The sequence below is a fragment of the Ursus americanus genome, chromosome 34 (assembly GCF_024610735.1).
Source record: "Ursus americanus isolate L20-20 chromosome 34, mUrsAme1.1.p, whole genome shotgun sequence".
NCBI lineage: Eukaryota > Metazoa > Chordata > Mammalia > Carnivora > Ursidae > Ursus > Ursus americanus.
In genome coordinates, this window is record NC_142160.1 from 9,861,869 (window position 1) to 9,884,721 (window position 22,853).

The window sequence follows — 22,853 nt, forward strand, 5'->3', positions numbered from 1 at the left end:
AAAGCCCAAAGCTGAGTTTTAGGGTAAGTGAAAAATTATTTTCAGCACCTTGCCTTATCTTCTTTCACTTCTTTTGAAATTAATTCCCTGTACCTCTCCCCAGACATACGGTGCCTGGATTACTGAGAAGTCTGCACCCTCAGGCCCTGGCAGGCCCTCCCCCCCCCACTCTTGATCTTTCCCTCACTTGGTGCAAAGCAAGCTGAGCTGAGGCTCATTCCCTCCTGGCATGTTTAATAAACACTCCCTGTGGTGTCAGCTGTTGCAAATGGCTTCCTGTGTTATCCTTCCAATCAGCATATTTACATTTTAATAAGGGTCTTGAAAGACACTAAGACCTTAACTTCAGTCACTACTGTAATGGAGCAATCCTTGGGTGTCTGGCAGAGAAAAAACTTAAGCGAGACATCCCCACCCCTCAGACCACACAGGCCGTGACTACGACTGGAGAGTTTTGTTATTATCAGATGATCTGGTGAGCAGCTTGTAAAGTCTCTCAACTCATAAGTAAAGCTGATTAGAATGAATTTTGAGGAAAGCCTTTCATGTCACTTGATAGAGTATTGAAATAAATGATACCTAATTATTGCCATTCACTGGTGCTGAGGACGAACTGTCCCCAGCTCACCTTCTACTGAAAAAGAAACGAAGGCAGGCGTTCTCAAACTGTCCTCCCTGGGTAAGCATCCCCTGGGAACTTGTTAGAAATGCAACTCCTCGGTCCCCACTTCAGAGCTATTGAATCAGAAACCCTGGGGGTAGGGTCCAGCCATCAGTTTTAACAAGCCCTCCAGGGACTTCGGATGCATGGTAAGTTGGAGAACCCTTCGTGAATAGGAATCAATTGGTCAAAAAACGGATGACAAGGGACAGAGCTACAAAGGGGTGTGTGTGTGTGTGTGTGTGTGTGTGTGTGTGTGTGTGTGTATCAGGAGGAGGGGAACCAGGCAGAAGAGTGCTTTGATGGTGTCTGTTATCAGTCACAGTGAGAGGACACAAGCAAATTATCCTCACACTGCCCCACTCAGTACCTTTTTGCTGGCTGGCCTTGGGGTTGCGGTCGAACCAGGAACGTCATTATTGCCCGAGCAATAGTAGGACATCCGATTGCAATTGCGATCAGCATTCTGAAATACACAAACCATGACTCATCGGTCCACCAACAGTCGTTCACTTAAAAGATGAGCCAGCAGTCTGGAACTCACAACCTCAGCATTCATTTTTCATATATTTCTTACTTTTTCTCTGGTTACAAAGGTAAAACAATTGCCACACGTAAACACAAAACAAAGCAAAGAATGTAAAGTCACACCTCAGTCTACCTGCTCCTGAGACAATCACTGTTAGCAGTTTAGTGTGTAGAACCATCTATAGTTAAAACCTAGCTAGGAACGGTGGGCGCTGAAGGCCCTTCCATGTTCTGACTTTGGGGGGGGAGGGCGGGGAGAGGAGCATTTAAAAAAAAATGTGTGGGAAGAGTGCCTCACTGTGGGCTAAGATGGTACTGTCACGGGCTCCTAAACACTAAATTCAAAAAATTGTCAAAAACCACTGTAGACCAATGTTCTCCCCTTGCTACACAGCGATTAGGAAATTCTTAACCCAATCCACATAGAAATTTAATATCTTCACTTTTATTAAAGGAAACAATAACGATTAAAGCTGTCAATGATAAAGGCAGGCCACTTGTCCCGTGGGCAATCAGAAAATGCTAATGCTTGAAGGGACCTGACACATGAGGTCAGACCGTGGTGTGTTGGCCAATGTTTAACAACCAGCTCTTAGGGGCCTGAGCTGATCTGCAGCATTTTCCTATTTCTGGACCAAAAATGCTTGTGTCATGGCAGACTGCAAATTCACATGACGTCACTGAACACAGTGTTAGGAAGAGATGTGCACCAGTAAATCATTATGGAGTATTTTCACCATACAGATACAAGAGACACAAATCACCTCAAGAACACGGAAAAGTAAAATGTAGTCAAATAGCGAGGAAGGGATGGTGTTTGAATACTACCTTTTTAAAGTGGAATAATTTTGGATTTATGGACAAGTTGCAAAGGCGGTCCAGAGTTCTTGCACACCCTTCTCCACTCAGTTCCTTTTGATGTTAATATCTTACATCACTCTGGTACATTCGTCAAAACTAAGAAATTAACATTGGCTCCTTACTAACAACTAAACCACAGATATGGATTTCACCAGGTTTTCCACAGATGTCCAGTTTCAGCTTCAAGATACAATCCAAGATACCATGTTGCATTTAGATTACTTCTTATTTAATGTAACTTATTTGTTACTTTATATAATGTCATTTTTTTAATAGTATCTAACAGCCAGGTCAGAAAATTCCGGAAAATTGGAACAATCGGCTCTCAGAAACTGGTAGGAGCCAGCTCCAGTCCAGCCCTGGATTGATTCCGTAAGTCGAAAAGTGTGGCATGGGAACAATTTCATATGGTGCACACTCCAGACTATCAGTCTCTAGTAGTGGGTCCATAGATGATCCTTAAGTTCATCCAGGGTTCGGAAGCTCTACAGACATGAGAAACACGAGGCCTAGGGCAGAAGCAGACTCGCCCATGATCACACAGCTGGGTGGTGGTAGAGTCCAGACCCATCCCCTGTCTCCAAATTCCTTTTCTCGCAACATACTGTCTCAAGTGGGTGGATTTTGTAAGAGAAATTATGTCGAAACCTAGAGAGTTTGATTTATCATAATCAGGGGAAATGATATTCCTCTAGAAGCTTAGCCACAGAGGCCATAGGTAACTGGAAAGAAAATTCAAATGGAGAATTCATGGTAGCTTTGTGGAAAAACAAACAAAAAACACTGAATTATACTCTTAGAAGGGTGACCTTTATAGTATTTTGTTGTATCACAAGTTTGAAAAAAATTTTCAAATGAGACACATTCTACAAAATACCCGACCAGGACCCCTCAAAAGTGTCGAGGTCATCAAAAACGAGGGAAGTCTACGAAATTGTCACAACCAAGAGGAAACTAAGGAGAAAGGACTACAAAATATAAAGTGGTATCCTAGCTGGGATCCTGGAACAGAAAAAGGAAATTAGGGAAAAACTGAGGAAATCTGAATAAAATACAAACTTTAGTTAATAATGATCACAGACCAACCTTAGTTCACGAATTGTGACAAATGTACCATTCTAACGTAAAATGTTAATAACAAACTAGGTATGACACAAACAGAAACTTTCTGTACTCTATTTACAACAACTCTATAAATCTGCAACTGTTATAAAACTTCAGGATTTATCAAGAAGCAGCAAAGAATTCATGGAAGGAAAACAGTATAGCCCGAGTCATCAACCGTCTCAGGATCTGTTTTAGTTTATAAAACCTGGCTTTGCTCTTGGGAATTATGAAATGGGATAATTAATCTATGGATGTTCATGGGTGTAAAGGGCAGATATTAAAAAAATAAATAAAACGAAATAAAAAACAACTGTTCTAGGCATCAAAACAAAAGTTAAAGCTACACTGTTTCCCTTGAAAAGAGACTCCTTGTGGCTCAATCAGCTATGCTCTAAAAACTTCCCACCAGCGCTCACTAACTAACCGACCAGACTTCAAACGCCAATCTTGACTTTGCGTCTTTTCAGAATGGTCTCGATCATTTCAAAAGCTGAAGCATGAGAACATGTGACCAGCAGAGCGGTGGCACTGGTAGTGGTCGATTTTGTGTTGTTTTCCCAAGATTCCGTTAAAACCAAAAAATCTCACGTTACTTTCCAGGCTTTGCCGTCTTCCCTACCTTTGAAGACATGATGTTCTTCACTTCCTCGTCGGCCGCACAGTGTGTCCCCGCGAGGTCTGGATTACTGCTGCTCATCACCCGGGCCTGCAGCAGCTTTGAACTCACAGCAGCAGCAGACGTGCGTCCATACGTGTGGTAGCGCGGGTCAGGGAGGGTGGCGGCACCACCTGCACCCCACCAGGGACAGACGTGTCAACAGAAAGGGGACCAGAGTCACTTACCGTGCTTGGAAGGGAACTAAAGAGGGACAGGATGGAGAGTGGAATACAAACCCACTTGATTAGATCTTGGAATTAGGGTCTTATTATCAAATGTCTAGGGGAGGTCAGAGGGGCGTTGCTTTGTGGGTAAGCAGATAGGGCGTGAGGCAGCAGGGAGTGGTGACGACTGTGGCAAACTGGAAATACCTGCCTCATCCAAACCTGCTACTGGGCTTCAGCCTATTATTGCCATGGGGAAACAGCCCCCAGAGCCTCTGCTTCCTTAAGACAAGCTGGAAACGGGGACTATTAAATTCATTAATATTTAAAATAAGACAACTTTATAAGCCATGCAAGATTTTTTGAGATAGGAGAATCCAAGGAAGCATCTCCACTTCATGAGAATAAGTATATATTGCATATCATTTTTCACTTCCAAGTATGTATATGTCTTCCAAAGCGATTATGCAAGTCTATGAGATATTACCAGTAACTTTAAAAACTCAATTTGAAATTACAGGTTTACTGGGGTGCCTGGGTGGCTCAGTCGGTTAAGTGTCTGCTTTTGGCTCAGGTCGTGATCTCAGGGTCTTGGGATCGAGCCCCATGTTGAGCTCCCTGCTCAGTGGAGAGCCTGCTTCCCCCTCTCCCTCTGCACCCCCCTCTTCACTAAGGCCCTCTCTCTCTCCCGCTCACTCTCAAATAAATAAAATATTTTTAAAAACTACAGGTTTACTTGTAATGATGGCAATAAAAATGGCAAGATTCTTTGTAACAACCTGGAATTTTGTAAACTTGTTGATGCTACTTTTTGTATCCTGCTGACTAGGAGTACTGGTTGATTATTACCTCTGTACATAATTGGGAAGAGTGGAGAAATGCATTGCTATTATTTCAAAAGTTTAGTTTGGGGGAAATGAGGACAGGGATTTATCTTTTCATAATGAAAACTTTAGGAACCAGTGCTCACCACTACTATTGGATATTTATTGTTTTCCTTGCCATTATTATCCTAGCATCCTAGACACCTGTTGTCACTTCTCCATCTTTGAAAATAAAGATCCTCACCTGAATCAGAAATTACCCACTGGGTAAAGACCAGTGAGGGGTTATCATACAGGCAGAAAATATAAGTGCTTCGGGTATAAAAAGAGGGAGGGAGGGGTATCTGGGTGGCTCAGTCAGTCAAGCATCCAACTCTTGATTTCGGCTTAGGTCATGATCACAGAGTCATAGGATGAAGCTGTGGGTGTTGGGCTCTGCACTCAGTGGGGAGTCTGCTTGAGATTCTTTCCCTCTCCCTCTGCCCCTCCCCCTGCTCATGAGCTCTCTAAAATAAAGAAATAATCTTAAAAAAAAAAAAAAGAGGGAGGCAGGAAGGAAGCAAGTCAGAAAAAACCCTAGATATAAATTTTTAATTTCAGCATTCACATAAGTTTTGTATCACTGACACAAAAGCATATTAACAATAAAATCAATTTTAACTGAAAAAATAAAATTTAAATATAAAATTTAACTTGGGGCTTTTTATAATATTTTGAATTACGGGGCAGCGGGGTGGGGGGAGGGGCACCTGCGACACTACCTGACTTGGGTGGGTCCCTCGGGGGCTCCGGCAGGCGGAAGACGTAATGCACGTAGGAGGCCAGCAGGCAGTTCCTCCCGTGCTGGTCCTTGGCCAGGTCCTTGCTGTTGTGCAGACTGTTGGCTATGGCCACCACAGACTCAAATGCAAACTGGGAGAAGTTGGCTGAGGAACCAAGAGAAAAAAGGGTGGTCTCACAACTGGTCCTGAATGAACCTGAGCTAGAAGTCCCTCTGACACCACTCAGTACAGGGCTTCAGGGACACCAAGGCACAAAGTTCTTTGGCTGTTCCTGGTGGGAACCTCGGTCTCTCTGAGCAGGCTAGCAGGCTTCCAGCCTTCCGGGGTGAAGCGTATTTCTCCCACCATCTTGTCCCTCGACCACAGCGCCTGACAGATAGGTTCTGAATAAATGCTGATACGCTAAGTGCCTCCACCTATTCGGTGTCTGTGTCCCTATGACAGGTGGCAACTTGCTCCAGAGCAGCAGCTCAAAACACAGGAACGAGCACTTTGTCTACTGCACAGGTCTGTGCTCAATAGCTGGAACATACGAAGCAGGGTGCAAATATGAGGGGGCATGGGAAGGAATCTGGGGAGGGTGGAGCTTGCCACTCTGCAGGAACCTAGCTGGAGAGGCAACAGCTGTATGCATGAGACGCTGGCCCGCAACACAGGATACCTATCTGTGGAGCCACGAGAGATGCATCCCAGGACACGGTGTGAATGGGGGACTCGAGGTCCTGTTCTTCCCTGGCTCTGAAAGCTGCCCAGCGTGTGCCGGACTCTGAGTTCATCACTCCCTCCCCACCGACTCGCTCACTTCTTTTCTGACACTCCCAGCAAAGTGTCCTTTGATCCTGTTTTCGGAACCCCTTCTGTTCTGAGCCAGACACTCTGGGTCTCTGCATTTGCCCTGTGCATCTGACTATCCCCATTTGGGCTTCTTTGCCTCCACCCCTCCTTCAAAGCCATCCTAAATACCATGTCTTCTCCCGGGGGGCCTCCATCGTCCTCCTAGATTGAGGTTTTTACCACCCCCTCCCCCAATATTTAGCTGTGTCCCTTTGAGGATGGTCCTGGATGCTCTCTGCTCTTTGCTATGGTTTAAGTTCTCTGAGGTCCCATATGCTCTCTCAACTATTACTGCAAAGCCCACAACACTTAGCAGAGTACTGGGAGCATGAGTGGTACCCAAAACACATCTGCTGGACTGAGCGGCACAAAATGACATCAGCCCAGCCGAAAACAGCAACATACAAAGGCGCCCCACCGCCTCATCTTCTGCTGCAGGAGTCGGGAGAACATCCGGACCCAGGTCTAACGAGACACTGTTTCCAAGAGAAGTCTTACACATTGTACTTGGTGGTAATTTGTTCCAAGTAAGCATTTAAAATATAGCATCAGACAGAAAGTCCCTGAGTGGTTGCCAGGGGCTGAGGGGAAGGGTGAATGGGGAGTGGCTGCCAAGGGGCATGGGTTTCATTTCAGGCTAATGAAAATCTTCTGGAATTGGATACCAGTGATAGTTGCATGACCTTGTGAATGTGCTAAAAAACCAATGAATCATATGCTTTAGTGAATTTTAAGATGTGTGCATTATATCTCAATAGAAAAAGTGATCCCACTGAATTTCAATTTAGAACGTTCCTTTGCTTCCATTTAACGCCAGTTGTCTTACTTCTTTAAAACATTCTATTTCCTTGTTGGTTAAGAAAACAAAAATATCCCAGAGGTCAAATAAATCCATCAGGAATTTGGATTGGAATGGAATGGAATTTGAACGATCACCTCTAATCATTCAATACATCTATTTTTAAAAACTATAATTTCAAGCATCTATATTAATATTTTTTTTAACATCCAAGAAGTCTCAAAAAAAAAAAAAATCACTGGTCTTGGCTTCCCTTGGACTCACATCATCAATAGAAAGGAAGAGCCCATTGTCCCTGTGCTTGGGATTTCTGGAGATTCACGTGTCATACAAGGCACTGCCTGCCCCTCCTGCCTCCCCCCTGCCCCATGGGCCTCCCACCTGTCTGGCCGGCGATGACCATGGGCTGCACGGACAGCTGGAAGAGCTTGTCCAGCACCAGGTGCAGGAAGAGCACCAGGGGCTCCAGGCGGGAGGAGTTCAGGCAGATGAGGCTGAGTTTCAGCTCGTGCTCCAGGGATGTCTCGCTGATCTTCTGGTCCAGCACGCGGATGGGGAAGGTCACCTGGCTTTCCAGGGAGTGGCAGAGGGTGAAGAACTTCTCCAGGTGGTTGTCCTGGGGAGACAGACGGCAGGCCTCATGCAGCTTCCCCCATCCACACTCACCAGCGGATGCGTGAGCCCAGAGAGAGCTCTTCACGTGCGGAGCCTCGTGTCTGGCGTTCCAGACCTGAAGGTCTAGGACCCGGCGGTTTCAGGTCAAGGTTACGAATGCCTCTGAAGAGCGGCGGGCACAAAACAGAATCTCTTGATGACCAGTAACTGAAGAACACAGAATTTGGCCTCTGATCGGGTTTGTGGGCAGAGGCGAGTGCACCCGGTTAAACACACAGCCGAAAAGGGGTCGGAGCAGATGCGAAGTGCAGACAGTGGCAAGAAAAGGAAGGAACGGAGAACTGGAAACAACAAAACACAACACAAAAAAAGCTTGGAGAAACGGTGGAAAGAAAGAGGGAAGTGAGACAGCAGCAGGAAAAGCTTGCACGTGGAGCCCCTCACATGGTTTCTCAGCCCAAAGTGCGGATACTGGGTTCCTTCATCTAGGCGCTTGACATTTGTAGGTCTCTCCCTTGAAACGACCAGTAAAACCTGAGCAGGCCTGTAAGCCTCCACAATGAACTAAAGGTGATTTCTTGTTGTATCCATGCACGAAGACTGTCACTGATCTTTCACTGGACCGTCCGTAGAGGCTTCTCTGCTGTACCCCCTTCTTCCTTCTGAGCCCTCTGGCTCTGATTTGAAGAGGATGCTGATGTTCCTTACCTGGGTGTGAACAGAAGAAACAGCTTGCACTTCAATATTGAACACTCCCTTGTGTCCTTCAGCCCACTTAATGGGAGGATTCTGTAAAGGGACTTTCTGTGTTAAAGAAAAAAGAAGAGATAATTAGCAACTCAATCACCCATTCTGGTTACCGAGAAGCAGAGCGAGGTAGCTTGAGTGTAAATGTCAGGGTTATACAGACATGTCCCTCCCTGGAAGCCTGATATAACTAGCCTAGGAGTTAGGCGTCCCGAGCTCAGGTTAAGTTCTTCACAGAACTTGTTATTGTTACTTTGACAAGTCGAATTAATTCTCATTTTCTTATGCCAAGGGAGGGGTCTGAAGCGAGTGATCTATCTTAAGCTCCCATCCAGCGTTGATAATCCTGGATTCTAGGGATCGGAATAAAGTAATACTGCAGTGATTTCCCTGCTTAATCAGGAATGTCAAGACAAAGTGTAGAATATGTTATGAGACAAGAAATTCTAATCCTTGGAGGGCCTGCGGTCACTTTCCCTTTTAACAAAATGTTTCCAAAGAGCCAGCCTGCTAGACTCCTGCATTAAATACGCAAAATGACTCTTTTATACCATTTATATATTGACAGTTCTGCAGTCCTTGGGGACCATTTCCTGCCTTAAATTCCCACCAGAAGAGTCATCCTCTAGAGACCTCATCATACAGCACTGAGAGAGAACGGCCTAGCCTGACCCAGCCACGGGAGTGTGGACACCTCTTCCATTCCAGTGGAAGGAAGCCTGCTGTACTTGCAGGAGTAGGATGTGTGCATGGGGTGTAGACTTTTGTAACTATCCAACTCAGAGTCACAAACTGGGACCCAAAGCTGGATCCAGCCTACAGACAAGTTCTGTGTAGCCCAGGGTTGGAAACTTTTTGAATTAGTTGCCAGCATTTGAATGTCAAGACATTTCACATGAAAGCTTGCTTTCCTTTTTTTTTTTTTTTTTTAAAGATTTTCAAAATTTATTTAAGAGAGGGAGCAAGTAGGCAGAGGAGCAGAGGGAAAGAGAGAGCCCTCCAATGTAGGGCTCCATCCATGACCCTGAGATCACGACCTAAGCCGAAATCAAGTTGGACTCTCAACCCACTGAGCCACCCAGATGCCCCAAAAGCTTGCTTTTCTTAATTTTTTAATTTTTTTTATTTATTTATGTGACAGAGAGACAGCCAGCGAGAGAGGGAACACAAGCAGGGGGAGTGGGAGAGGAAGAAGCAGGCTCATAGCCGAGGAGCCCGATGTGGGACTCGATCCCGGAACGCCGGGATCACGCCCTGAGCCGAAGGCAGACGCTTAACGACTGCGCTACCCAGGAGCCCCAAAAGCTTGCTTTTCTAACTCCCTCTGAGACCTGGAAGATACAAAGACATGGGCCTGCATCCCAGCGTGGTACCCGTCTGTGGGGCGGAGGAGCGGCTGTGACCCTCGACAGGCAATCTCCAGTGTGAACACATTCCACCAGGACTCAGCATTCATTACGTTGCTCACCTGACTCCTGGGGTCACCAGAGTTTACCACCTATAATCAATCTAGAGGAGAGCTGTCCGCTGGAAATATTATGTGAGCCATATATGTCACTTGAGATCTACTGGTAGTCACATTTCAAAAGTTAAAAAGGAACATGCAGTAATACTTTTAATACTATGTTTCATTTAGCCCAATGTAGCCTAAAGATTATCAATACAATATATACTCAATATAAAAAACTATACATGAGATATTTTACATTATTTTTTCCCCACTAAGTCTTTGATAGCAGGGTTGTATTTTATGCTTACGGCACCTATCAGTTTGAACTGGCTACTTTCAGTAACCACAAGTGGCTAGTGGACAGTGCGGGTGAAACTCAGGGTGTGTCTATAAAGGTAGCACAGGGCAAGCAGGAAGAAGGAACTAATATAAGGAAATTACTTTAAGCACTGAGTTTGTGGCCAGCTACACATTATCTCATTTAATGTCCACAGCAACCTTATAGGCAGGTATGGGCTCCGTTTCATCACTGAGACTCAGAGGGTAACAGCTCCCCCATGTTCTCTTAGCTAGGGAGTGCTAGCATTCGGATTTTGGATCCAGAAGATTCTGTCTCCAAAAACCCAGGTTTGTCTTACAGCATTAAGAAAATAATTGGGCATTCTAGGAAATTAGAATGTGCAGCTTGATAATGAAAAGGTAGTTTTCAGGGCTTCGGCAAGGGGCCACGTGTCCCAATCATAAGGAGTCATCAGGGAACATCTGTGAACAAACTCAGGTTGCTCTCAGGTGGTTTTGAGGAGAGTGGTTTTGGTGGGAAGCCAGGCACGTGCCTACGACCCAGAGCAAGGGAAGCTTCCCTCTCTAGGGGAAAAAAGCAAATATGAGAATAACTGAATAGCTTGGGGATGACAGATGAGTAGTCAGAGTGGAGAAGAAAGTTGACTCTAAAAGTTGGAACAAAATCCAAATTCCTGGGAAATCCTTCAACTTGAAAATTGCAAGAAAAACAAGAGATAAAGAGGGGAGGGACCTATAGATAAAGAGTCTTACAAGACATGTCAACCAAGAGGAATGTGTGAATCTTATTTGGATCCTGATTCAAACGAACAACTGTAAAAAAAAAAAAATAACATTGGGGTCACCTGGGTGGCTCAGTCGGTTGAGCATTAGCCTTCGGCTCAGGTCGTGATCTCAGGGTCCTGGGATTGAGCCCCACATCGGGCTCCCTGCTCAGGGGGGAACCTGCTTGTCCCTCTGTGCTCTCCCTCTCTCTTTCTCTCTCTCTTTCTCAAATGAATAAATGAAATCTTTTAAAAAAAATGACATTGGTGAGATAAACGGAAATTTGATCACTGACTGGATATTTGAAGATAAGGGAATTACTAATTTATAAGGTATGCCAATGCTATTGTGATAGCTAAAAAGAAGAGCCCTTATCTTTTAAGATCATTTAAAAATATTTATAAATGAAATGATACGATGTCTGGGATTTGCTTGAAAATCATACTTGATGCAAATCTGCAGCAGGCCGAGCGAGACGCAGGAGAGCTGGTTGAGAGCTGGTGCTGCTGTGGTGAGCAGCGGAGAGCCCTCGAGGCCCCCTTAAATGGTGGACTGCAGCACAGTGGGTGTGCAAGAGGCAGTGCAGGAAACGGGGGAAGGAAAGACTCCTGACGTTGGCATCTTTAGAGGAATAAAGGTATCCAACTGCAGAGAGCCATGACTGACCCAGAGGAGAAACCGGTGGACATCAGCGTGGGAACCTTTTAAAAGGAGCAGTTGTTAACACAAATGGGCCCCATTTGCCTCCAGTTTACAAGGCATTACTCTGTGAATCCCCTTCTTGTGGATAAGGCGAGGTAATGCTCCCTTGGGTGCGAGCTGCATTTACCAAGCCTTCAGAGTTGGTGACGTCTAAACGAATGGGGTTTCATAAGCAGTTATTTCTCCCCTCCCCCCAGAGCAATGTGCTCTCAGAAGATGCAACGTGATGGGACGCCTGGGTGGCGCAGTCGGTTGAGCGCTGGACTCTTGGCTTCAGCTCAGGTCATGATCTCGGGGTTGTGAGATCGAGCCCTGTGTTGGGCTCCCTGCTGAGCACGGAGTGCTTCAGTTTCTCTCTCCCTCTGCCTCTGCTCCCCCCGCCCCACGCTCTCTCACTCACTCTAAAATAAATAAATAAACCCTTTAAAAAAACAAAACAAAAACAAGATGCAATGTGCTGACAGATGATGGTTCCCCAAAACATGCTGTGCACCCTCAGTCATGGTGAACGGAACGAGAAGTGGATTTGGGAAGGTGGTCCGAGACCATGGCTGGACAGGAAACGGCTAGCGGCTAGCTGGCTGGTTACCTCTGCAGAATGCATGGAGTAATTGGGCGGCAGCTTTTCCAAGGCAACTGGGAGACAGTAGGATCCGGTTTGAAGACGTTCATTTAGGAGAATTGGCAGCCACTGCAACAGATGATGTAAAGAAGAAAGCGGTATTTATTACAGCATATAATTCTGGCCATTTATCTAGCTCACAATAATCAAATGCAACTAAATGATGATTAGATATTGACCAGACCTCTTTTGAGCAGTAATTTCTGTCAAGTTCTTTGCATTTTAAATTCCCTGAGAGCTCCTGAGATAGTAATATCAATGATTTACTGCTTTCAGAGCCAAAGTAGTAGCATTTTTCTTTACAGTCAATGTTTGTGAGGGTCTGGACACCATCAATGTTTATTTTACCTTTTATATTTTTTAAAGAAATAACTTTCTTCCTCTTGGAGAAAAAAAGAGCTTATATGTGGAACATATATATGAAATCTGGAAATAATGGACATTGTGGTTTTTTTTGTTTTTGCTTTTGTTTTTACAAATGAGTATTCTTCCAATATCTATCACCCACAAGCTTGCCATTCCAGAAATTTCTCATCTGCTAGGTCAAGTCATTTCTGCTCTTTGCTAGAATCTGGTTTGGCACATTGTGCTCCTTCTGACAGGGAAAAGCACACGAATAGAACCGAGTTGTCTGTCTCTGCAGAGACCCTGGAGGCCAGTCCCTGCTGTGTGAATCGGCAAGTTGGCAACGACTCACCGAATACCCCAGAAGACTTTCCACAGAGGCTCCCTGCTTCTGCTGACAGCTGATATGATAGAAAGTGAACAGGAGGTGGTGATTTACTGTGAGCTTCGCGGGGAGCTTGATTTTCACTTCTTCATAGAAGTCAGGAGACCTGTGTCAAAAGCACATTACACATGAATAACTTCTAGAAGAACGATGACGTCTCTGACTATCAGCTGTAACGCCACAGGCCCTTTGCTCCACAGAATTTGCCTGCCTGGTGTTCTGCTTTTCATTTTATATCATTCTGCTCCCACGCTGAAGCTCCTTGAGACCAAACTTTGTATCACCAGATACGCTTTGCTTACATAAGACTGCTCACAGACTAAAAGCTTTGTCAGGAAAAACAACAACAACAACAACAAGAAAACAACTCCACATATAATGGAAAAGTTCGACTTAATCTGAAAAGTAGATGAGGCTCCGAGCCTTGCTGTGACCTCCTTTTCTATCCCCACCCCAAGAACAGGGACTGACCCATAGCTGGCCCTCATCAAAGGAATATGGATTAGCGAATTAATGCTGGTGGGAAGGAAAAGGAACCTGATTTATTGAATTACAAAGTCCCAGCTACTCATCTCAACCTCATCCCAACGCAGGAAAGAAGGTTCAGAGAAATAGTTCAGAGGGCCAAGGTTATCAAGCCAGGATCAAACCCGAGTCCATCTGACCCTCCCCTCCCCTACCTGTGAAACAGGAATGGTTTGAGACATTATTCTGTGACTCAATTTACCCACAGAATAATGAGGGCTCCATTTCTCTTTCAGAGAACGTAAATGTTAAAGTAGATAATAGGACAGATGTGGAGTAACATTTAGAAGACGAGGAGACAGGGAAAGGAGAGTTGGACTTTGCTTCTGGCCCCTGCAATACCTCCAAGCAAGTTAGGAAATTTCTTTCTATATTTAATACCATAAAATTTCTCTGTAGCATGCTATATCAGAAGGCTCCAGAAAAGTCAAAACAATATTTGGTTCTTAAAGACATGCTCTTCTCCCAGTCTTAATGGCGAAAAATATGCATCTCCAACACAGAATCATGGAACTGACATATATTTCCTTTGTCCTTTAGTCCCCGAGTTATAAAACTTTTGGGAGGAATCACCAAAAGGGGATTCAGAAAAGCCGGGAGGTAATGACACAACCATGGCCTATATTTGGAACTCTGAAAGGTACTTACTTATTATGGTATGTAATAGCTGTGTACACTTCCTGCAGAAATTCAGGGCCATTGGATTTTCCAAAGATGACCTGTGCACCAATGTAGAAAAGACCAAATTAGCAGTGATATTTGGGTATATCAAATCAACTACCATCAGCCCCGTGGATGTTCTGGTCTCACAATGTATTTTGTACATTAAGGGTGCTGGGTTTACAACCGACCAACTGCATTCCGATGCAGAAGGACCAGCGGTGAAGGGTAAACTGAGGTCCCAAGGAGTTGTATTAGGGACAAAGAGCCACAGGTTTGTGAGACTGGAAAACCAGTGCCCTCTCCACTTTCCCTTTCTGTCTAGAGGTCTGTACTCCAGGGTAAAGCCACACAGTTTTGCCCTCAGCGACTGTGGTCCAGGCTCCTTTCCCTCCAAAGACATGGACCTGATCGCTTGGGTGACCAGGACCTTCACTAGCCTGTCGACATGTTTCTGCTATTTAGACAAAGACACCTCCTCTGGCCTGACTCAGCCCTAATGGTATACGATTTGACTAACCTTTGGGCAAAGAAAACAAGGGCCTTCTACTAATGCAACAGTGCTCATGACAAGGTCCCTGGGCTTGGGGAGTGGAGAATAGGCTGGGATTGACCCTCACTTGTCCCCTCCCAGAAGCTTCTGCACAGCTGTACCTGGCAGACTTGGGAGCTTTGCTAGGGGCCAGAGCAGAGAGAACTAAGAGAGCCCTCCTTGAAGACTTTTTTCCCATCACTGTCACAAGAGGAAGCCTTGCTTTGGGGAAGTGAGTGGGCCAACAGAAGGATGGTTTAAAAAAAAAAAAGTAGATATCTAAAGAATAGAAGCACTGGAAAAAAAATCCTTCAGTAGAAAGGTATATGAACTGAATTCTAGGACTTAGGGAAAATAGTAATAGCTAACTGCCCATCTCATTTAGTGGCAGATAGGTAAAATAATACAAATACTGGCCTTCCGGGTTCCTTAGAAAGCACTGTATTATATATTTATTATTTGATTTATATTTTGCCTCAGGCTGAAGATCCATCCCCGAAGGGTGTTCAGACGGTGTGTGTGTTTATCATTACTAGGCAATACTTGGCATTTGTCTCCAGACATGGTCTGGGGCTTGGCCAGAGTGCAAACATGGCCGGCACAGTGGGGCCCGTCTCTCCAACTCTTATGCCATTAAGGTGGTGTGGAAAGATTTCATAATATTTTTCAGTGCTCTAAAATGGTCTGCATTTCCAAACTTCACAGATCACTACAGAATACGTTAGGGAAGAGACTAGCAACTTAGACTGACCCCGTTTCCCCATCGGCACAGGGGGACCAATATGGGACTAGCCATAAAGGCCTCTGCCGGGGCTGATAGGTTGGCCTGAATGGACAGACTCTGCACACTGAGGGGCCCTGGATTTTGTCTGTGTGGACTGACACGGGCAGTCCGGCCCACCCCGGTGCGAGGCATGTATTTATCTCCCTCTTTACCGGCATAGCATTGCTAGCATCCTCTCCGCACATAAACTGGATCTTTATTGTGATATTCCGGGCGGATGCCAGCTTGTTAGCAAAGTTCAGCCTCTGTGGGTAGACGTAGAGAAGATTTCTGGAAAAGAAAAGATACAAACTGAGGGCTTCAGAGGGGAGGGGGGTAGGGGAATGGGATAGGCTGGTGATGGGTAGTAAGGAGGGCACGTATTGCATGGTGCACTGGGTGTTATACACAACTAACGAATCATGAACTTTACATCAAAAACCAGGGATGTACTGTATGGTGACTAACATAATATAATAAAAAAATATTAAACAAACAAACAAACAAACAAAAAAGATAAAGAACTGGCAAATAAAGTCTGGAGTTTATTTTTGCCAAGTTCTTCCCTGAATGCTAAAGCCTACACTCATGAGGTAATTATCCCGAAGGAGTTTCTCCTTTCAGAAGTGAATTGTTTTTGGAGGAGGGAGGTCTTATGGATTCTGCCTCTTCGGTGACAGCCCACTGATAAGAACCAACACTGTTCTCTGCTTTGCTACACAGTGAGCTGTGTCTGCTGCCGAGAACGTCCCACTGCCTTCGAACATGGAAATCTGATACATAGAATGTCTGATACCATGATAAGAAAGCAAAAAAAGGTTCAGCTCATTTTATTTATTAATTAATTATTGCACTTACTTATTTGAAAGACTTTATTTTAAGTAATCTCTATGCCCAACGTGGGGCTCGAACTCACAACCCTGAGCTCAAGAGTCACATGCTCCACTAGCTGAGCCAGCCAGGCGCCACTCAGTACATTCTAAACACAATTCATGACCACAGGCGAAGGGTCTAACTGCGTTTCTTTCCTTCCTCTTTTCCCCTTTCTAATCTGTACAAAGCAGTCCCAGTTTCTCCCTACCGCAGGATTCTGGACAGGGTTAGCTTTCTTTTCCTATCTAAGACGACACTTTCAACCTCCAATCCAACAAGCTATATGACAATAACACAACAATATGAAACATACATCCATTTATCTAACAGCTATGGGACAGGTACTAGGTTAACCATAATTTTATATATTTTTTTCTTTCTATCTTTATCTGATGTTTGATCCACTGATGAATCACCAGCAGTTGGAATAGTGCCTGGGACATAGCAGGTGCTAAATAAATATTTGTGGAATAGAAGAACAAATACGTATTTTTTTGGATGATCATAATCCTGACTCAAAGAAACAATTAGCATTCATACAGCACTTATCCTGAGTCAGGTAATGTTCCAAATATTTCTCTTTTTTTTTCTTAAAGATTTTATTTATTCATTTGAGAGAGAGAGCACGAGTAGGGGGGAGAGGCAGAGGGAGAGGGAGAAGTAGACTCCCCACTGAGCAGGGAGCCTGACACGGGGCTCGATCCCAGGACCCTGAGATCATGACCTGAGCCGAAGGCAGACCCTTAATCATCTAAGCCACCCAGGTGCCCCCAAATACTTATTTATTAATTTAAACTGTTAAATTCTCATAAATACCCTATAAGTAGGTACTATTGTCATGGCATCATCCCCATATCGCAAATAAAGAAAAAAGTGAGATACAGAGATGTTACATAACTTGCCCCAAATCACATAGGTAGGAAATGTCAGTTGGGAGTTAAAGTCAGGAAGTCTAGCTCTAGAGCTGTGTTCCTTCTCATGAGACCCCCACTGAAACGACAAGAATGACCTTGTCCGACCATGTGTTCTTCATGACATCTCTCAGTGACAAGTCTGCCTAACTTTTTGGGTCTTATTAACAGATGAGTGTCAACAGGACACAAGGACTGATTCAGTTAGTTAGTGTCCCACTCTTTGGGCAAATGTCTTGTCCTCCTCACACTTGGTCCACTGTTGTAATTCCTAGGTAACACATTCTCCCCAGACAGACACATTCTTGTTCCAAAAGCTTCCAAGACGACAAACAACCTTTGTGTGTATTAGACACCGGCAGAGGAGTGACCATGAGGGACCAGGTGACCAGATTTTCCCTTAGTGAATGTAGGTTCTCGTAACACTTTACAAAAATTTGCCTATTAATCCATACAAGGGTTTTTCAGTCTCACCAGTAGTGACATTTGGGACTGACAATTCCTTGTTGTGGGACATTCAGCCCCATCGCTGGCCTCTACCCACTAGATATTAGTAGTATCTCCCTCCTACTCAGTCCTGACAAGCAAAAATGTCTCCAGAAATTACCAAATGTCCCTCGAGGGGCCCAAATCACCCCTGTTTGAGAACCACTTATTTGCACATGTGAATTTGCACAGTAAAAATCCGTACATCGATCCCTGGCCGATTTCCCATCTTTAATAGACATTGTCAATGTCACTCACTGGGTCCATATTCAAATATAAAGTATGCTCCCCTAAAAAAGGGTGAAGTCAATGCTCAAGTATAAGAAGATAAAAAATCTATATCTGTTTAATTTATGAGGTCTGTGATAGGGAAATCAAAAGGGAAAGACTAAGCTGGCACTGACTCCGTTCTTGCAACTCTAAACCCTTTGTTGTAATAAGCAGATTGATCCTGCCATCACGTGTGGGTGAAAATGGTGATTTTGGACCGGTGTCTGCATAAACACCCAAATTTACCCCATGGCTTTTCCTTGCTATGACAATATCAGCAGGGACAACACTAATAACCACAACCCCAGACAAAGCCAAGTGGATGGGCTGAGTGAACCTGTTCCTGACAGACCAGGCTGACAGCCCCCCAGTCAGTGATTCGGTACCAGACATATGAAGAGCGAGCCATGTGACAGAGTTAACGTTCAAGGGAGAGCTTCCTGAACTACTGGGAACAGAGGCATTGATGCTCAGAATCCCAGTTTCATAATAAAATTTCAGAGTTTGAAATTCTATTCTGTAAAATATTTCATGCAACTTATCGTTGTTAAAAGCAAAGATACTTATTTCCCCGAGTGTCATACAACCTTTAGACTTATGCCAGGTTATCAAGCAAGACAAATCCCATTAGCCTGCTGGTCACCGAAAGCCAACCACAAACCAGTGCTGCCTGGGCTACTCCACAGAACCCCAGCACTTTGCAAAACGTTATCAAATATGTGGAGAAGTAGAGTAGGTGGGCGTCCAAATGCTGCCGGGAAAGACTGGGGGAGACGAAGATACGCAGGTTAATGTGCGTCCTGAATCGCTTCGAGGGGTAAAGAGGCAGCTCCTTCCCCTAAGTGTTTTGACCTCAAAACTCATTTCGTTAATCTATTCTTTCATGGTATATTTCACATGTGTAATGTTCTGAGAAATCACTTGGGAAAACATTGAAATAAACTTCTCCAGGGACAGAGGAACAGCCCACATTGAGGGAGGAAAAATGCATAAGGATTCTCTGCTGAAATAGTTTTGCAGGATAATGAGTAAAGGCTCTCAGGTATGAGTAAAGGCTCTCAGGTATTCAAGGAGAGAAAATGCTACTTGGAATTACCAAGAACACACAGCAGCTGTTACTTTGCTTGTGCAAGTTCAAAGGCCAAGGATGCAAATAAGTAACATTCCTATGTCTTAATTTACCCCAGACTCTCTGTATTGGGTGACTTGCTGGAGGCAGAATGGGGGTGACACAGTGATGGCGACAGATCTCAATTGCTATATCTTGTGACCTCTCTAAGCCACTCTGCCTCAGGCACTGGTGCCCTGGCATGGTAGAAACTGGGACACACACACTTCCCCTGCCTCCTGGCCTCTGTTTCCAGCTCTTTCTAGCTACCATCCTGTCCTTCTGTTGATCTCTTGTGATCTCAGGATTACCACTGGCTGTCAATGGTCAACTGCATTGACTGCTTCCTACATTTAAGTGAAAAAGAACATAAATGCAAGGCAAGAATGTCATCACCAGGAAAGTCATTAAATTTAGATAACGGGCACAATACTCAACAAGCTTCAAAAGTCAGTAAAGTGTTGATAGCTTCCTCCAAAGAGGAGATGGCAGGCCAGGAGAGAGTGAAGAGGTGAGCAAGAGCTGGGAGACACCAACCCCAAGCCCCAATTTTTGAAAATGAGAAAATAGAGGCCCTGGAAGGTAAAGGGACAGTTGGTCCTCTATGAGTTAGCCACGGAGCAGGCATAGGATCAAGTTCAGTGCTGTTCTGAACCTAGCTCGTGGCTGTGTCAGTGGCACTTTCCAGATCTTTCTCTGTCAAACTGAGGGAGTGCAACTGTGAGGCCGTTCGGAATGGACATGGATGTAGTAATGAGTGCAGAAGGCAGTCCAAAGCTGGGTGCGGGCACGTGGCTGGGGACAGACCCCTCTCTGCTCACGCTTGCTCATCTTTGCAGCCACTGCTCCCTTCTGTAGAGCGAATGTTTACTGAGTGGTCTTGTCAAGAGTGGTTAGGGGTGTTGGCTCTGGAGCCAGAGAGCTGACCTTGGGCAAGTTATTTAGCCTTTCCAAAGCCCCAGTCAGGCTAATAGTCTCACCTATCTCGCAGGGCTGTGGGGTGCGTTAATGAGCAAGAACTTATTAAGGACAGTTATGGTGATGATGATGATTTCCTACACAAAGCAGGGTCAAATACACACAACCTTCCACACTCCACTCCAAACCACCCTCATGTCTCACCCAGACCACAGCAATGCTTTTAAGTCATCTCTTGACTTCTACACTTGCCCCTTATAATCTACTCCTTATATATCCATCAGGAGGACCTTTTAAAAGTGTAAAACGGATTATGGCAGGCCCCTACGAGGGTTTCCCAAACTTCTCATCGTGAGCCCTACATGATCTGGCCCCTGGCAATTCCTCTGACCCCACTGCTCAGTACTTTCCTGCCCTGGCCTTTTCTCAAGATCTAGAACATTCTAAACTGATTCTTATGACAGGGCTTTTGCACCTGCTGTTCCCTTGCCTGAAAGAGCTTCTCTGAGTTCTCTAATTCACTGGTCCCTTCTCATCTCTTGGGTTTTGGCTCACATGTCCTGTATCATCAAAGAGATCTTTCCTATCATCCTCTAGAGTTGGTCCACTCCACACTCTCTCATACACAAACTCTTTCATAATCGTGACTATGAAAGCAATATGATTATGAAAATAATATGTATCCATTTTTCAATCTTGAATAGCTGAAAAGTATAGAAAAGTATAAAGAATAAAATACCAACTACTCAATACTGCACGGAGGAAAATCACTGTTCAGACTAGCCTATGTCCTCCTGTCTTTATTTCCTCTGTACGTTAAACAATTTCATCCCACTGTATATATGAAGCTTTATCTTGGTTTTGTATCATTTAATGCTGCTCAGTTACGACTGTTCTCCCAATGAACACGATTTTAATGGCTACATAATTCCATGTGATGAATGTGCCATAATTTACACCAGTTTCCAAAAATAGGCATTCAGGTTATTTCCTTTTTCTCAGTTATTAAGCTGTGATGAACACTGTATCTATCTTGCCCCTCTGCAATGTAGGGCATTTTTGGAAAAATCTCTTTAGGTTCCGTAAAGGTCAATTTCTTCACCTTTGAATTAATTGAAAAAAACACCAATCCACCTTTCATTATTCTGGGCTTGAAGAAATATTGAGCCAGTTTGTAAAAACGCTTTGAAGTAGCTGGATGAAAGGGTCCGTGTAAATCACAACGCATAAGCTGTCCCCCACACTACTCCCACGTCCCTGTACAGGGGACTGCCTACGTGGCCCACCCATCCCCCCAATACTGGTTCACAATTTCGCACATTCCTTCCATAGGAATGGCAAACCCCTGTGCTCAAACATCATCATCATCGGCACTCAATGCCCTGCCCCACTCTGAACGCACTTTCCACAGGACACACAGCTGGAAGGAAACTTCCAGAGAATTTAGCTCAACATCCCTTTTTGCAAGCCTGGAACCTGACTCCAGGGAGGTTAAATGGCTTTACCCAAACATTTTTTTTTTTTAGGAAGGTGAATCTCCCAAGGATCATTATATTTCTTACTGCAACAGCGCTAAGTGATGTGTTTTGTTAAATATGCACACTTTGAAAGAAAATGAATATATGAATATAAGACTGTTACCTCTTGGGAGGTAAGATCTACCTGCATGCTCGGTAATTAGCAGAACCTAAACCAGGTAAGAGTGATTATCGAGAAACTTATAAATGGGCTCATATGTTGTACAAGTGATAAATTACATGGCTCATGTTAGCTAGAGAAAAATCCTAAGCATTATGTCACCTAACGATTTTTGAGAAGGTAGCCCATAAGCAAGATGAGACTTACTGGTTCAGGCCAAGTGATTTCGAAAGCTGCTTTAGTCAGTGCAGGCCCAGCGTATGTGCACGGCGTCGAGTACAATCTCATTTTCCCCAAACACAGACAAGAATGGCTCTCCTTGGTCCTATGCATCATGACACTTAACAGAACATGTGGTATTCATCAACAGTTTTCTTTCCAGAGCCACTTCAGATGGCTTCTCTTGATTGCAAACTGTTTTTGGAAACTTTGAATTTTTTCCACTGATTCGCCAACAGCCCCTCCGCTGATTTTTGAACTGCTCTAAGTAAGCAGCTCGAGGAAGTCAGAAGCTAGCTTGTGGGAATCTGGTCATTCTTAGATGGAATTGTTGACCACACACACTCTCTCTGCTTGGGACCCTCTTGGGACTAGCTTCTATTTCCTTTGCTGCAAACAGGTTGACACAGGGGACCTAGAAATCTTGCAAAGCCACAGTGCGAAAAACACCAGTATGGCTCCTGCTCAGTTTAGCCCAGTGTCTAACCAGAGCGAGAAAACAGAGAGAAGAATCTGCCCCTATCACTTAGCCCCAAGATGACATCTGTGTTTTCTTCTAGGAGCTTCTCCAGCTTGGAGTGCAGCTCAAGGAGCAGGTGAGCTACAGCAAAGAGAACATCAGACACTTGTTGAAACAACTGGACACTTTGAACAGCTCTCTAGCAAAGGTGCTAACACAAGTGAGTCAGCAGGAGAGAGAGCAGAGCCTCGAGAGGAGAGCTCGGCAAGAGGAACGAAGGCCTCCATCAGCTCGCTGCTGAGCTCCACACCGGCTGGTTTCCGGTGCGAAGCAGAGGGAGA

General features: G+C 44.6%; 1 protein-coding gene across 8 annotated transcripts in view; it reads right to left on the reverse strand.

Annotated features, from left to right (window-relative positions):
• DOCK8 (dedicator of cytokinesis 8) overlaps positions 1-22,853 on the reverse strand; it is a 318,437-nt gene that overhangs the window by 166,933 nt on the left and 128,651 nt on the right. For all 8 annotated transcript variants that reach the window (XM_045772361.2, XM_087858754.1, XM_087858753.1 and 5 more), the window contains 9 exons: positions 15,803-15,920; positions 14,323-14,393; positions 13,117-13,255; positions 12,387-12,488; positions 8,542-8,637; positions 7,600-7,834; positions 5,565-5,729; positions 3,777-3,946; positions 1,032-1,127 (listed from right to left, as the gene is read on the reverse strand). In XM_045772361.2, coding sequence (XP_045628317.2) covers positions 1,032-1,127; positions 3,777-3,946; positions 5,565-5,729; positions 7,600-7,834; positions 8,542-8,637; positions 12,387-12,488; positions 13,117-13,255; positions 14,323-14,393; positions 15,803-15,920 — 1,192 coding nt within the window. The remainder of the gene's footprint in view (positions 1-1,031; positions 1,128-3,776; positions 3,947-5,564; positions 5,730-7,599; positions 7,835-8,541; positions 8,638-12,386; positions 12,489-13,116; positions 13,256-14,322; positions 14,394-15,802; positions 15,921-22,853) is intronic.